Source organism: Vulpes vulpes, chromosome 14 (genome assembly GCF_048418805.1).
Source record: "Vulpes vulpes isolate BD-2025 chromosome 14, VulVul3, whole genome shotgun sequence".
NCBI lineage: Eukaryota > Metazoa > Chordata > Mammalia > Carnivora > Canidae > Vulpes > Vulpes vulpes.
In genome coordinates, this window is record NC_132793.1 from 100,326,621 (window position 1) to 100,343,418 (window position 16,798).

The 16,798-nt window shown below is 41.5% G+C and overlaps 1 protein-coding gene across 3 annotated transcripts in view; it reads left to right on the forward strand.

Moving 5' to 3' along the window:
* Window positions 1-2,546: 2,546 nt before the first annotated feature.
* FANCI (FA complementation group I) overlaps window positions 2,547-16,798 on the forward strand; it is a 73,170-nt gene continuing 58,918 nt past the window's right edge. The window contains exons 1-4 of one of the 3 annotated variants that reach the window (XM_026001072.2): window positions 2,547-2,662; window positions 6,204-6,306; window positions 11,232-11,304; window positions 16,535-16,665. In XM_026001072.2, coding sequence (XP_025856857.2) covers window positions 2,547-2,662; window positions 6,204-6,306; window positions 11,232-11,304; window positions 16,535-16,665 — 423 coding nt within the window. The remainder of the gene's footprint in view (window positions 2,663-6,203; window positions 6,307-11,231; window positions 11,305-16,534; window positions 16,666-16,798) is intronic. The other 2 variants (XM_072737302.1, XM_072737303.1) reach the window with 2 other exon arrangements.

The window sequence follows — 16,798 nt, forward strand, 5'->3', positions numbered from 1 at the left end:
TCTAAAGTCAGGGTATCACTAGCTGCCCAGTGTAGGAGTGTAGTTGGTTGAAGCAGATGAGTAAGATTCACTGCCTAGGAAGGAAGCCTGAGCCAGGGTGGAAAACATTGTTATTAATTTGAATCTGTTCTTTTCCTTTGCATATGTAACACTCATTAGTGCTAATGGAAAACACAGATGCTATATTCATGCAACAAGGAGAAAAGACACTGTACTGTCAATGCCACTGGGTAGACACTCAGGCAGTTCAGTAACTGCACCTGGGATGCACACCTGGAGACTCAAAAAGGCAAATGAGCTGTTTGACTACACAAACACATAAACTTGTAGCTGTATGGCCCAGTCAGTCCCATAAGCAGCCTAGAAGGGAGGCTTAGTGGGGAGAAGATGAGGTAAAGTCATCTGTTTCCTTGGCAAGCTAAAGGATCCCTTTCATGAGTCATCTTTCAATTCAGCTGTTGTGTTTTAAGCACATATAATAGCTTGATATTGGCCCAGAAACGTGATAGAAGTAAAAGTTGCTTAAGGTGGGTCATAAGCAAGCACCTGGGTGGCTCAGTCAGTTAAGTGTCTGCCTTCAGCTCAGGTCATGATCCCGGGGTACCGGGATCAAGCACTGCATGGGGCTCTGCTTCTCCCTCTGCCCCTCACCCTGCTCAATCATGCTGTCTCTCTGAAATAAATGAATAAAGTCTTATTTAAAAAAAGAAGCGGGCAGCCCGGGTGGCTCAGCGGTTTAGCACTGCCTTCAGCCCAGGGCCTGATCCTGGAGACCCAGGATCAAGTCCCACATTAGGCTCCCTGCATGGAGCCTGCTTCTCCCTCTGCCTGTGTCTCTGCCTCTCTCTTTCTCTGTGTGTGTCTCTCATGAATAAATAAATAAAATCTTTAAAAAAAAATTTTTTTAAAGTAAATAAAATAAAAAAAGAAGCACTGGGACGCCTGAGTGGCCCAGCGGTTGAGTGTCTGCCATTGGCTCAAGGAGTGATCCCGGATTCCCGGGTTCAAGTCCTACATCGGGCTCCTTGTATGGAGCCTACTTCTCCCTCTGCCTATGCCTCTGCCTCTCTCTGTGTGTCTCTCATGAATAAATAAATAAAAATCTTTTAAAAATTAAAATAAATAAAATAAAATAAAAAAAGAAGTGTCATAAGCAAGGAGCCGGTCTGGACAGCTGAGAGGCATCATTCTCTTCCAGCAGCTGTTTCTTCCAGAATTGGCCAAGTAGACCCATACCACCCTGGGGACCTGGGGGTGGGGCGCGGTGTGAGGAGGGTCAGGCTCCAGACTGAATGCCTCTGATCTTATCATTCTTTCACATGCCATTTGGCAAGTCCAAATCTGAAGGACTCATCATCACCATTCGCCCACCACCAAACCTGCACCTTTCCCTGTGTTCCCTGGGTTAGCTCCCTGACAGTATCAACCCACCCTCACCTGTCACTCAAGCCAGAATATTCCTCAGCTCCTCCCACATCTCCCCAAAGCTGGTGCACTAGCTAGACTTCCTAATCTCTCTCACATGTGGTCCACTTCTTTCCTTCTGTCCCCACTGCAACCATCTATTTCCAGGGCAACTTATAGCCCCCTAAAGGGTCCTAGCTTCAGTCCTCTCCACTCCCATCACCTCTTTTTTAGACTCCAGGGCACCCACCTGCCAGAGAGATTTTTCTACAATGTAAATATAGTCACGTCCTTCCACTTCAGCTGTTCTCTGCTACCACTGGTATGAAAAGGACTTCCAAGCCCCTGCCTTCCCACCCCTTTACCCCAAGCACCTTCACCTCCCCAACTAGCCAGGGGTTTGCTCACCTGTTGCTCTCAGGCCCTTTGCACAAGCTGCTCCTTCAACCTAAAATAGACTCTAGATCTGCCGCTCCATTGCTCTTTGCTGTACTGTTGGTTGTTCATTTAACAAATATTTACTGAACACATAGCGCTTTGCTAAGCTATGCGTTAAATGCTGAGGTTTTGTAGGCTGAAGAACAAAACCAGGTGGGACTGGCTAGGTGGGATTGACATCTTAGGGGTGCTAGGGCACGTCCCCTAGCACAAGGAGTAGGACACTTTCATCTGCCTTCCAGGTGTTTCCAATGCAGACCTGTAGGGGCCATCCTTTCATTTGGCCCCTATCAGCACTGACTCCTAAGCTAACAGTAATCAAGAAGTGTTACCCGATCAAAACCACACGCTAGGGACGCCTAGGTGGCTCAGTGGTGGAGCATCTGCCTTTGGCTGGGGGGGCTGGGGGAGTGATCCCGGAGTCCCAGGATCGAGTCCCATATCAGGCTCCCCAGAAGGAGCCTGCTTCTCCCTCTGCCTATGTCTCTGCCTCTCTGTGTGTCTCATAAATAAATAAAATCTTTAAAAACACACATACACACACACACACACACACACACAACGCTCCAGCAACGTTCCAGCCACGCTGCGCATGCTCTCCGCAGTCCCGAATGCGAGTTTGCCTGCTGCGCCTCCCCGCGACTGCGAGTGGGAACGTCCGAGGACTCCCTGCCCCTTGTGCTTTAATGGTACACCCCACGCGCATGCGCCTGGGCAGCGGAACTAAGCCGCGGGAGGCGGGGCCCGTCGTGTCCCGTGACGGAAGTGCGGCTGCGTGCGGCAGAGCGGGCTTTTGGAACTTTGTTGTGGTGAGGCCGAGGTAACCGTGCGGAGGGGCTTCGCTGGCTGCGCGGGCGCAGGGACTCGGCGCCGGGGTGGGCGCCCGCGGGGCTGGGAGGGCTGGAGGGCTGTCGTTTGCAGCCGGCGTTCTGGTGTTTCCTCGGGCCTGTCTCCCGCCGCGCCCCCTCGGCTTCCCGGGCGTGCTGCACTCTCCGCTCTCCTGTTAGGTTATTCTCTCCGTCGGGGCTCAGCTCCTGGGGCTGGGACGTGTCACCGTGTCTCCCTTCCTTGGCTATCGCCGGCCGCCTCGCTTCCGAGTTTGTGTTTACATATTGCTGGGGTGGGGGTGGGGGTGGGGGATGGGGGCGGCGCGAAAACCCGCGCGTTGCTGGTCCCGGAGCCGCGCTGGTCTTAGCGCCTCTGGGCGGAGTAGTGCGCGCGCTGCGGCGCTTCGCAGGCGCCTGGGGATTCCTCAGCTCTGGTTTTCCGCCGAATTTAGCAGATGCACCTGCTGCTATCGCTAGTTTTCAGCATGTTCTTCTGGCTGCACGTCTCTCTGCATTTTCTCAATCCTCCCCGCCGAGGCCCTGCCGGGGGCGGGGGGGTGGCGGGTACTAAGAGCATGGGATTTGGGGGTCTGGAGCCAGACAGACCTGAGTTTCATTTCTGCCTCTGCGGGCCAGATTCCAACCCTTGGAGAAATTATTTAATCTCCCCAAATCCTGAAAGCTCTTCATCTAAGTTGGGGTAATAACCCCTCCTTCATAGGGTTGGTATGAGTATCAAATTAATGAATGTAAAGGGCTGGGCCAAGGGGCTTGACATTTCGTTGTAGGGACTTCAGTAATTCGTTTGCTCAGCAAATATTTATGGGGCACCTATTACTAGAGAGGTACTGTGATTAAATAGTGGAGGTTCAGGGGCGCCTGGGTGGCTCAGCCAGTTAAGCGTCTGCCTTCTGCACAGGTCGTGATCCCAGGACCCTGGGATCGAGCCCCAGTGGGGCTCCCTGCTCAGCGGAGAGCCTGCTCCTCCCTTTCTCCCTCTGCCTGCAGCTTCCCTTTCTTGTGCCCGTGTTCTCTTTCTCTCCCTCTCAAATAAATAAAATCTTTTTAAAAAAGAGAAAAGGGTAGTGGAGGTTCATGGTAATAAACAAAACCAGACATGCCCCCCCTCCCCCCAGCCATGGGCTTTATAGTCAAGTGGGAGATGGTCCTTAATCTAGTAATTACAAATGTCATGATAAAGGTGTACAGATGGTAAGAGAAATGACTGTTGTCTTGATATAACAGGAGAGCATTTAGGGGCACCTGGGTAACTCTGTCAGGCTTTGGGTTCTTGATTTGTTTCTCAGGTCTGGATCTCAGGTTGTAAGATGGAGCCCCTGGTAGGGCTCAGCGGGGAGTCAGCTTGAGATTCTCTCCCTCTCCCCTTGCTTGCTTGTTCACTCTCTTCCTGTCTAAATAAATAAATCCAAACGCAGGGCATAGTTAACTTAGACTGAGTTTCTGGGGAAGTGTAGATTGAGCTGAGATCTGAAGGATTTGTAGGAATTGGGGGGCAAGGAATGAAAGGAGGGGTATATATAAGGGTTCCAGACCAAAAGTCAAGTGTAAGGACCTGTGGAGGGACCTGTGTAAGGACTTGGAGGTTCCTGAAAGCAATTCACTGTGGCTGGGGAGTATAGTGATGAAGGGGATTTAGGTGTAGGCCAGACCCTGCAGGACTTCTTTATCCTAACTTTTGGAAATTGCACTGGTAGAGCAGTAGAAAGGCTCGGAAGAGTTTTAGGGTGAAGATGGAATGGAGGTGGAGGGAGTTTAAGCCACATAATCTGGTCTGTATTTCAAAAAGATTAGTTGCTGTGTGGGGGACAGGTTAGGAAGCTTTTGTAGTAGTTCAGGTGAGAGGTGACGGTGGCTTTGGAGTGATGTGGCAGTAGTGGATCTGAGAAATAGATTTGAGAGATGTCTAGGAGGTAACATTGCCAGGACTTGTAGTGGATGGGAAGGATGAAGGTGAAATTGTTAAGAATGTTGTCCAGGCGTCTGGTTTCAGTAGCTGGGTGGAGAATGGTACACTTCATGGGGATAGGAAACAGGAAGAAATACAGGAGGGGGAGTAGGTCTTTGCACCAGTCTGCATTTCCCCCTTCCCATAATTTAGTGCATAATAGCTGTGCACTAAATCCTGCCTCTTGGTATAAGTCTATTTCATCTCCTTTGCACGCCCCAGAATCACCACCCTAATATGGGCCTTTGAGTCCATCACTAAAATAGCCCTGATTAACTTCCTAGTCTGTTCTTTGTCCTTACTCTCTCCCCACTTTAATCAAGGTGTTGGTGCTAGATTGTTTGCTCAAACACTTTGTTCAGTCTGAAACAGGCAGAAATTGAATGAGGCAGATTCTTTTTTGGTCCAGAAATTTTGGTTGCTATTATTTACAGATTAAAATCGAAATCTCTTAATCTGGCATTAAAATCTTGCACAGTTTAGGGGCACCTGGCTTGTTCAGTAGGTAGAGCATGCAACTCTTGATCTTGGGGTTCTGAGTTTGAGCCCCTGTTGGGTGTAGAGATTACTTAAAAATAAAATCTTAAAAAAAAAAAAAAAAAGATTTTACATGGTTTATTCCCAGCCTATCTTTCTAGCCTTCCTACTCATTACTTCCATACTTGAACTTCATACTTCTATACCTCATTTTCTCTTAATAGGTCATTCAAATTCTCCTACAAAGGCCTTTGTTCATGACATTTTCCTTCCTGGTAGCATATTAAGTACACCATCTGGTTGTCTTGACTATCTAAATTTAATCTCTAAGTTCCAGTTCAAGCTCCCTGCCAAGAAGCCTTTTTGACCTCTGGGCACACAGTTATGTCATTAGTCTTATTAACTTCTCATTTGTTTTTATGCCATTTAATTGGCACTTTGTATTTACAGTGTTGTTGATATGTTAATTTATCAAATATCACTTTATTATGTGCTTGTGATACATATTCTTGTGTATATGCTTATAATTATTATTTGACGGCAGCCCGGGTGGCTCAGCGGTTTAGTGCCGTCTTCAATCCAGGGCATGACCCTAGAGTCCCAGGATCGAATCCCACATCAGGCTCCCTGCAAGGAGCCTCCTTCTCCCTCTGCCTGTGTCTCTTCCTCTCTCTGTCTCTCTCTCTGTGTGTCTCTCATGAATAAGTAAATAAAATCTTTAAAAATAAATAAAATAATTATTTTTTGATATACTATTAAGTGGCAGCTTTGTCTAGGTAGTATGCTAGGTAGATGCTAAAAAATATTTAAAATGGGGGCAAAAATTATGGCACTACTTATCTAGAGGGCAAATTTCTTTTCTTTTTTTTTTTTAGAGGGCAAATTTCTAATATGGAAATATGGAAATGCCAGATTATTTTGGTTTGGAAAAGAATCACCTACTCATACTAGTTAGTAGTCCTTAGCCTAATGAGTACCTGATGTGTACATGGTCTATAATATGTATGAAATACTCAGTTAACAAGTAGGGAAGGAAAACAGGCTTGTTTACTGCTGGAAGTTTCATCCAGTTCTGACACTTTCCCTTACAGTTCCCTGATATGTGCAACGATGGACCAGAAAATAATATCTCTGGCAGCAGAAAAAACAGCAGACCGACTGCAGGAATTTCTTCAAAGCCTGAAAGATAATGATGTAAGTATTAGGAAGCACGTTCTGCTAAAAGCAAATGTCAAGAATGATGACAAATTCAAAGGACATTTAGAAAAATTATTCTGCCACTTGGTCTACCCCTAACTGTTCTTAGGAGACAAGGTTAGTTAATAACAACTCAGATGTAAAGAAATGGAGGAAAGGAAGAGAGATAGACAACAAATAGGCAACGTTTATATACAACCATATGACATTTAAACATTTGTGCAACTGTGTATATATAAACAAATTACTGTACTTTTTTTTTTTTTTTTTAAGATTTTATTTATTTATTCATGAGAGAGAGAGAGAGGCAGAGACACAGGCAGAGGGAGAAACAGGCTCCATGCAGGGAGCCTGACATGGGACTCAATCCCGGGTCTCCAGGATCAGGCCCTGGGCCGAAGGCGGTGTGAAACCGCTGAACCACCCAGGCGTCCCTGAAGTCAACATTTTAATGGGAAACCCTAGAGGTATGGTAATGAGACCACTGAGACCAAGAACCAGGCAGCATGCCTACTCTCTCCACTACTGTTCAACATTGTCCTGGTGTGTTAGCCAATGCAGTTAACCTAGAGAAAACAAAGGCAGAAGAATAGGAAAAATGATATAAAGCCATCTGTCTTTGCAGATGTCCTACTAGTATTCCTAGAAAACCAGATAGAATCTGTGATCAAACCATCTACAAGAAGCAAGGTAGAAGGGTACCTAAGTGGCTCAATCAACTGAGTGCCTGCCTTCTACCGAGGTCATTCTGGGGTCCTGGGATCAAGCCCCACATGGGGCTCCCTGCTTACTGGGGAGCCTGCTTCTCCCTCTCCCTCTGGTGCTTCCCCAGCCTATGCTCTCTCAGTCTCTCTGTCAAGTAAATAAGTAAAATCTTTTTTTTTTTTTTTTTTTTAAAAAAAAAAAAGAGGGCAGCCCAGGTGGCTCAGCGGTTTAGCACCACCTTCACCCCAGGGCCTGATCCTGGAGACCTGGAATTGAGTCCCGCGTAGGGCTCCCTGCATGGAGCCTGCTTCTCCCTCTGCTTGTGTCTCTGCCTCTCTCTGTGTCTCTCATGGATAAATAAATAAAATCTTTAAAAAAATAAAATTAAAAAAGGCAAGGTAGCAAAATCAAAATTATGTGAAAATCAATAACATTTCATACACATAAAAACAAAGTTCATATAGAAAAATAAAAATAGCTGGGAAAACCCTGAAATAGAAGATCTCTGAGGAAGGACCAGCCCTGCCAGATAATGAACATACCGAAAACCATCACTAATTCAGTGTGGTATTGGTGCATGAAAAGACGACCAGATAATGGAATAATAAAGTCTCAAAATAGACCCAACTACATGTAAAATCTAGTATATGATAAAGTGATATTCCAGATAATTGGGGCAAAGATTGTATTTAATAAATGGTGTTGGGACAACTAGATAGGAAAAAAAAAAGATAAAATTGGTTATATTCTTTATATACTGTCCAAGAAAACCTCCACATGAATCAAATCTAAATGTAAAAATCAACTCTAGAGTTCCTGGGTGGCTTAGTGGTTAAACAGCTGATTTCAGGTCATGATCTCAGGGTCCTGCATTGGACTTGGGCTGCAGGCTCCATGTTCAATGGGAGTCTGCTTGTCCCTCTCCCTTCTTCCGCTGCCCTTCCCCCTTTTTGTGTGTGTGTGTGTGTACATGCTCTCAAAATCTTTTTTAAAAGTCTAAATACTAGGGACACCTTGGTGGCTTAGTGGTTGAGCATCTGCCTTTGGCTAAGGGCGTGATCCTGGAGTCCCAGGATTGAGTCCCACATTGGGCTCCCTGCATGGAGCCTGCCTCTCCCTCTGCCTGTGTCTCTGCTTCTCTCTCTGTGTGTCTCATGAATAAATAAATAAAAATTTTTTAAAAAGTCTAAATATTAGAAGAAAACAAGATTCCTCTTTTTTTAACTGTAGTATAGAAAAGGCTTTTCTAGGACTCAAAATCTAGGTATGCTAAAAGATTGATAAATTTACCTACATGTAAAGAAAATTTACTTGACAAAAACACCATACACAGAATCAAAACACAAATGACAAATTGGGAGAAGATTTGCAGTGTATCACAGTTGAAGGATAAATATCCCTAATTCATACATAACTTACAATAATGGGGGGCAAAAATCCCATAGGAAAAGAGCAAAAGGAGCGAAGAAGATAATCACAAAAAGACATAAAAATGACTGTAAACATAAGAAAAGATGCTCTACTCATAAGAGCAAATTAAAATGAAACAGCTACGGCTGCCTGGGTGGCTCAGTTGGTTGAGCATCTGCCTTCAGCTCAGGGCATGATCCTAGAGTCCTGGGATTGAGTCTCGCATTGGGCTTCCAATAGGAAGCCTGCTTCTCCCTCTGCCTATGTCTCTGCCTCTATCTCTGTGTCTGTCATGAATAAATAAAATCTTTAAAAAAAAAATAAGTAAAAAATAAAATGAAACAGCTACTATTTCTTTCCTGTCAGACTAGGAAAAGAAATGAACACCTCTATACATTCTTGGTGAGACTGGGGTAACAGTCACTCATACAGTGCTGGTAGGAATGCAGAAATAGTAAGACCGTGATTAGAATTTGATGCTATTTAACAAAACTACTTATATGCGTTTCCCCTCAGCCCACTCACCCCACTTCTAGGAATACCCTAAAGATGGCCCTCCAGCAATACGAAGTTATATTATGCACACAGTTATTCTTTGAATCTGTGAAAAAGAATGAAGTTCACTCTGGACTGATTGTGATTTCCAGGAGATATTATTAACTTAAGATGAAAAATGTATAGTATTGTACCTTTTATGTAAGAAAGAAGGAAATAAAGCATACATGTATCTGTGTATCCTTAGAATAAAGAAACTCAGGAAGAATTCTATAACCATACTGAAGGTGGGGAGGAAGGGAAAAAAAAGGAACTAATCCAAGTATTTGACTCTGTGCCCTCAGCCCTGGGCAGGGGATTGAAGGGAGAAATACAAATAAACCATGAACTTTTTAAATAGGATTTTTTTTTTTTTTAAGATTGGTTGAGACTTAAGATTGGTTAAGTCTGGTTGAGAACTCCCCTTCTCTGAGGGCTGTGTCAAGGGCTGACTATTCTGTTGGAGGTTTCAGGTGAAGCAGTCAGGTACTTCCTTATCATGTATTTAGGAAGGGGGAGATGGACTCCAGTCCAAAAGCCCAGGCAGATGTAGTTCTGGAAGAGAACAAATTCACGTTTTATTAGTCTTGGCTTCTGTGACACTTCATTTCTCTGGATATTGACAACCTTACTTCTCAGTGTTTGTTGGCTGGTGCTCCTCCTTTTAAATCCCTGAATATTGGTGCTTCTCCTCTCTTTACATCTTTCTCTGAATGATCTTGTATGGCTCATTGAACTCTTTCTTTTCAAACTTCATTGTGGCATTATACTGTTAACTACTTGGCATTTCCAATTGAACTAAGAAGTAGCTCTGAGCCCCGCATCAGAAACTGGTACCTTGCAATTCGTTTTAACAAACTCTGGGTGATTTAGATGCTAAATACCGAATTTTCACCATGTCAATGGCTCATGCCACCATTCACCCAGTTAGTTGCTTAAGCTAGAAATGTTAGAATCCTTCTTGATTTCTGTTTCTTCATCACACCCTCTTCACTGCTCACCCATGAGGAAGTCCATCTTAGTCCATTCAGGCTGTTATAAGAAACTATGGCAGACAGGGTGGCTTGTAAATGAGGAACATTTATTTTTCCTGGTTCTGTAGGCTGGAAGTCCGAGATGAGAGTGCCAGTATGGTCAGATGAAGGCTCCCTTCTGGGTTGCAGACTTCATCTTATATCCTCACAGTGGAAGGAGATAGGAAGCTCGGTGGGCCCATTCATGGGAGTTCTACCCTCCTGACCTAATTATCTCCAAATACTGTCGCATCAGGCATTAGGATACCAACATACCAATGGGAAGAGGGTGGAGAACATAAACATTCAGAGCACAGCGAAGTCCTATTGATTTGAGCTCTCAAATACATCTTCAGTCTATCTCATCATCTTTTAGTTTGCCAGGGCTGCCAATTACAAAAGTGCTACAAACAGTAGTTTAAACAAAATTTATTTTTAGAGTTCTGGAGACTCAAAGTCCAAAATCGAAGTGCTCATAGTGTTGGTTTCTTTGAGGCTGTGAGAAACCTAGCTTCCAGGGGTTTGCTGGCTATCTTTAACTTCTTAGAAGAAGATAGAAGTTAACGTCCTTAACTTCTATCACCCTGATCTCTGCCTTCATTTTCACATGGCACACTTGTTATATATGTGTCTCTCTGTCCAAGATTCCCCCTTTTATAAGGATAGTTGTATTACCACCAACCTTAATGACCTCAACCTAACTAATTACATCTGCAACAGCCCTCTTTTCAAATAAGGTCATATTCTGGGGTCCTGGGAGTTAGAACTCTAACATGAATTTGGGTGAGGGGGCACAGTTCAACCAGTAGCATCTCCCCTGCTGTCTGGGCTACATCACTATCACTTTTGAACAGTGTAGCAGTCTCCTAACATATCCCTATTTCACTCTTAAACCCCACACACACAAGCCATTCTCTACATAAGGAGCAAGACTGATCTATTTGAAAACATTCTTTCACTCTCCTCTTTTCTTTCTTTAGTAAGTTCTGTTGTACTTAGACAATTATAGAATGAAGATATGAATAAATTTCAGTCTGACAGCCCTGCATCATGTTAAGATCTACCTTGCTAAAAAAATAAAAATAAAAACAAAAACAACAAAAAAAGATCTACTCTGCTCTATCTAAATCAATGTTATTTGTGATACTTGAAGTCTCTGAAGGGTATGAACCTGACAGATGACTCACATTGGGAATTTAAGTCATTGGAGTAGAGAAATTATTACCAGAGACTTGTAGCTTTTTCCTTTTTTGATTGCAGTTGGCTAATCTCCTTCAGAATCAGGCAGTGAAAGGAAAAGCTGCTGGAGCACTCCTGCGAGCCATCTTCAAAGGTAATAATTAATGCCACTTCTACCCCCCTGGGTTGGGTGCATATACTGCTACTTTTTTTTTTTTCTTTCCTTTTCTTTCTTTCTTTTTCTTTTTTTTTTTTTAATGTTTGAATGAAGCTTTCCTATGTTTTCAGGATTTTATAAAATCAACTACAGCAGCAGTCTCTTGTCTTGTGGATTGAAATAATTTTCCTGAAGGAGGTTCAAGTGGGTACCTGAGATTGTATTGCTGGTTTGGGGGCCCATAAAGGACGCACATCCTAAAATCCACTTTGGTTTACTTGTGCTTTTAAAATGGTAGAGAACAGCAACATTGAGTATTTAATCTGTGCTTAACAGGGGGCAAGTGAGCATTGGGGTTTCATGATTTGGAATATCTCAGTGACTTCTATATTATGTTCCTATCAGCACTGAATGAGGATGATGATTTCTCTGTAACCCTGTCAACATTTGTTACTGGCTGTCTTTTTCATTGCAGTCCATACTAGGGAAGATGAAGTGGTATCTCACTGTGGTTTTGATAAGCATTTCCCTGATGGCTAATGATGTTGGGCACCGTTTCATGTGCCTACTGGCCATTTGTATATCTTCTTTGGAGAACTGTCTACTCAGATCATTTGCACTTTTAAAAATTGGAGTCTTTTTATTATCGAGTTATAATCGTTTCTTACATATTCTAGATATATGTCCCTTATTAAATATATGATTTGCAAAAATTTTATCCCATTCTGGGTTGTTTTTTCACTTTTTTGATAGTATGCTTTGAAGTGCAAAGTTTTTTGATGTCCTTTTTTTGTTTTGTTTTTTGTAGCTTGTGCATTGGGCGTTTTATCTAAGAAACGATTGCTTAATCCAAAGTCATGAAGATTTAAACTTATATTTTCTTTTCAAAGTTTTATAGGCTTACCTCTTACAGTTAGATCTTCGATCCATTTTAAGTTTATTTTGGTGTATGGCGTGAGGTAGGAATCCAACTTCATCCTTTCTTGTTTTCAGTAGCCCCTTATCTGAAAATCAGTTGCCCATTAATGTGAGGGTTTGTGTCTAGACTCAGAGTGCTAGTCCCTTACTCTGTGTGCCTCCTTATGGCAAGACCATGCTATTAATCACTGTAACTTCGTAGTACGTTTTAAAACTGGGAAGTTTGAGTCCTCCAACTTTGTTTTTCTTTTTCAGGATTATTTTGGATATTCAGGGTCCCTTGTGTTTCCATATGAATTTTAAGATTAGCTTATCAGTTTCTGAAAAAGAAAAGCTGGAGTTTTAGCAGAGATTGTGTTGGGTCTGTGTATGGATTTGAGAAGTATTGCTATTTTAGCATAAGTCTTTGATTACATGAATATGGAATGTCTTTCCATTTACTTAAGTTCTCTTTATTTCTCAGTAATATTTATAATCTTCAGAATATAACTTTTACACTTTTCTTAAATTTTTTCCTAAATGTTCTATTTTTATTATATTGTAAATGGGATTTTCTTAATTTAATCATCTGATTGTTCATTACTAGTGTATAGAAATGCAGTAGGCTTTTTTTTTTTTTTAAGATTTTATTTATTTATTCATGAGAGACACAGAGAGAGAGAGGCAGAAACATAGGCAGAGGGAGAAGCAGACTCCCTGCAGAGAGCCTGATGTGGGACTCAATCCCAGGACCCTGGGATCATGACCTGAGCCAAAGGCAGATGCTCAACTACTGGGCCACCCAGGTGCCCTAGGTGTAGTGTTCTATAGATATCTGTTAGATCTAGTGTGTTGTTTATGTGTGTGTCCTTGTTGATCTTCTAATTGTTCTATCCATTATTGAAAGCAGGATATTGAAGTCTTTAATTATTGTTGAATTGTCTATTTCTCCAGTTCTGTTGGTTTTTACTTTGTGTATTTTGGAGCTCTTTTGTTAAGTACTTATATATTTGTAATTGTACATACCTTGATGATCTTTTAATCATTATAAAATGTCCTTTGTCTCCAGTAATAATTTTTGTCTTAAAGTCTACTTTTTTCTAATATTTATATAGCCAATCTAACTCTTTGGTTACTGCTTGACTGGTAAATCTTTCTCTGTCCCTTAACTTTCAAACTGTATACCTTTGAGTCTAAATTGTGTCTCTGGTTAATAGCATATAACTGAATTTTTAAAAAATGTATTCTGCCAATCTCTGTCTTTTGGTTAGAATGTCTAATCACCTTATTGTAGTTATTGATAAGGTGGGGTTTACATCTGCCATTTTACTCTTTGTGTCTTTTTTTAAGTGGTGTGTTTGTTTTTGTTTTTTTAAGTAATCTCTACACCCACTGTGGGGCTCAGCCTTACACCCTGAGATCAAGAGTTGCATGCTCTGCAACTGAGTTAGCCAAGTTCCTCTGCTTTTTCTGTCTTATGTATTTTTTAAATTTATGTGTTTTTGGGACACCTGGGTAGTTCAGTGGTTCAACATCTGCCTTTGACTCAGGGCATGATCCTGGGGTCCAGGATCGAGTCCCACATCAGGCTCCCCAGAGGGAGCTGCTTCTCCCTCTGCCTGTGTCTCTGCCTCTCTCTCTCTCTCTCTCTCTGTGTGTGTGACTATCATAAATAAATAAAAATTAAAAAAATAAAAATAAATAAATAAATAAAATCTTTTAAAAAAAACTGTGTTGTGTTTAAATATTTTCTAGTGTACTATTTTCTAGTATACTATTTATTAAATAACAGTCTAGTTCAGATTAATACCAGCTTAGTTTTAATAGTTTATAGTACTTTGTTCTGTATGTAGCTTCTTTCTCCTCCTCCCTCTTTTGTGTTGTTATTGTCATACAAATGACATCTTTACACATTTATGCCCATCAGCACAGATTTATAATTACTACTTTATGCAGATCTTATAAATTAGCTAGGAGAAAAACTATTTACAAATAAGAAGTACATTTCTATTGCCTTTTGTATTTTCCTATGTAGTACCTTTACTGGTGCTGTTTCATGTGGATTCACGATACTTCCTAGTATTCTTTCATTTCAGCCTGAAGGATTCCCTTTGGCAGTAGGGTAAGTCTTCTAGCAGAAAATTCTCTCTGTTGTTTATCTGGGAATGTCTTAATTTCCCCTTCATTTTTGAAGGACATTTTTTCTGGTTGTAGAATTCTTGGTTGATAGTCCTTCTTTCAGCATTTTGACTATGTTACTGTGTTTTTTTCTGCCTTTCCGTGTTGTGGGGGGGGGGGGGCAGGGAGGTGTTTTGTTGCTTTTGTTGTTGTTGTTGAGAAATTGGCTGTTAATTATATTGACTATCTCTTTTCCAGATGACTTGCTTCTCTCTTATTGCTTTTAAGATTCTGTCTTTGACCTTTTTTAAGTATACAGTTCAGTGGCCCTAAATATAATAATTACTCTATCTGGAATTTTAATACTGTGTTGAATAGAAGTGATAAGAGTAGGCATCCTTATAGTTTTCATGTTTTATGGAGATGCTTTCAGTCTAATAATTGGATATGGTGTTAGTTGTGGATTTTTCATATATGGCTTTTGCTATGATGAGGTGTCTTTGATTTTGACTGTTTGCTATGGTATGTCTAAGTGTACTTCTTGTGTTTATCATTGGAATTTATTGAGTTTCTTAAATTTGTAAATTAGCATTCATTAAAATTGGGAAGTTTTTGGCCATGATTTCTTCTTCTTCTTCTTCTTCTTCTTCCTTTTTTTTTTTTTTCTTCTGCAAAAAGCTTTATTGTCTCCATTTGGTCCACGTTTTGGGAAAGGGCTCCGGGATGGTTAAAAAGCTGCCTAGAGGCTGCAGGGAAAAAGGTTCAGGCACAAGCCCTGGCACCGGAGGTTGCCAGAGGAGCCCCTCAAAGGCTGCTGCTGATTTCTTCTTTTTGCCCCTTTCTTTCTTTCCTTTCTGGATTTTCATTGTGTCTGTGTCAGCATTCATGATGATAGCCCACAGGACTTTGAGGCTCTGTTCATTTTTCTTCACTTTCTGTCCCTCAGATGATAATCCCAGTTGCCCTATCTTTAAGTTCTGTGGTCCTTTCTTCCATCAGGTCAGATCTCCTATTGAGACTTTATCATAGGTTTTTCAGATCAATTATTTTTTTATTCCAGAATTTTAATTAATTAATCAATTTACAATTTCTTTTTTTAAAGATAGAGCATGCATGCATGTGCATGCATGTATGTGTGAGTGGGGGGAGGGGCAAGGAGAGAAACTCAAGCAGAGTCCATGCTGAGTTCAGAGCCTGGAGTGGGGCTCAAGCTCATGACCCTGAGATCATAACTTGGGCTGAAATCAAGAATTAAATACTCAATTGACTGAACCACCCAGATGCCCCTACTTATTTATAATTTCTGTCTCTGTTGATATTCTCTACTTGGTGAGATATTTTCTTATATTTCCTTTAGTTCTTTAGGCATGGTTTCCTCCTCTTCTTTGAACATACTGAAAACAGCTGATTTAAAATCTTGTAACCTAGCATCTAAGCTCTGTCAGGGACAGTTTCTATTGATTTTCCTTTTTCCTGTTTACGGGCCATACTCTTGGTACATTTTTTTTTTAAGATTTTATTTATTTTTTTCATGAGAGACAGAGAGAGAGGCAGACACATAAGCAGAGAGGGAAGCAGGCTCCTCGCAGGCTGCCCAGTATGGGACTCAGTCCTAGGATCCCAGATCACGACCTGAACCAAAGGCAGATGCTCAACCACTGAACCACCCAGGTGCCCCCTCTTGTGATATTTTGTGAGAATTCTGGAAATCAGATAACCACTCTCCTCTCTTAGGATTGTTGTTTTTGATAGTTTTCATTATTTCTGTCAGTTTTCTTACTGCTTTTATGGAGGAAAGGATTTTCTGAGGTCATTATTATTCTGCCATTCCTGCTGACATTACTCAGTGATGATGTTTTGAAGTGGAATATGTAAAGACATTTAATTTGTGTTACTGGACCCAAAAAGGCTCTGAGGTATCTTAGAAGGTATTTCCCCTTTTGTACTATAAGCTTATGTTAAAAATTTAATGATATAAATAAAAATTAATGATATAGAGGAAGAAAAAATGACATTTTAGTTATCTAATTTAAGTACTTTTGTAAAGCTCCTAAATTTTGCTGTTCTAAACACTATAGCAATCAGTAGTTTGATAATTCTACTTCTATATTAAACTATAATGCTGTTCACTTTTCCTGTTTGCCCTTCAACTTTATAAGACTTCTTTTTTTCTTCTTTCTTTGTTTCTGTACCACTCGTTTAAAACAATAAGGTTCCCCCTGCTCTGAGGAAGCTGGAGCTCTTAGGAGACTTAAGATATACATTTGTGGTATTCACTTGGTGGAATCAGGGGATTTGCAGAAAGAAGTAGCATCCGAGATCATAGGATTACTAATGCTAGAGGTAAGATGGAAAACAAAAACTTTTTTGGTTTTGGGTAAATTGGCTGGAGGCAGGGAGGGTTGTAATTTGTTAAGGGTGGGAAAACTTAAGTGTGCCAAACATGGCATAGTTCCTCCTATGAATAAGAACTGTT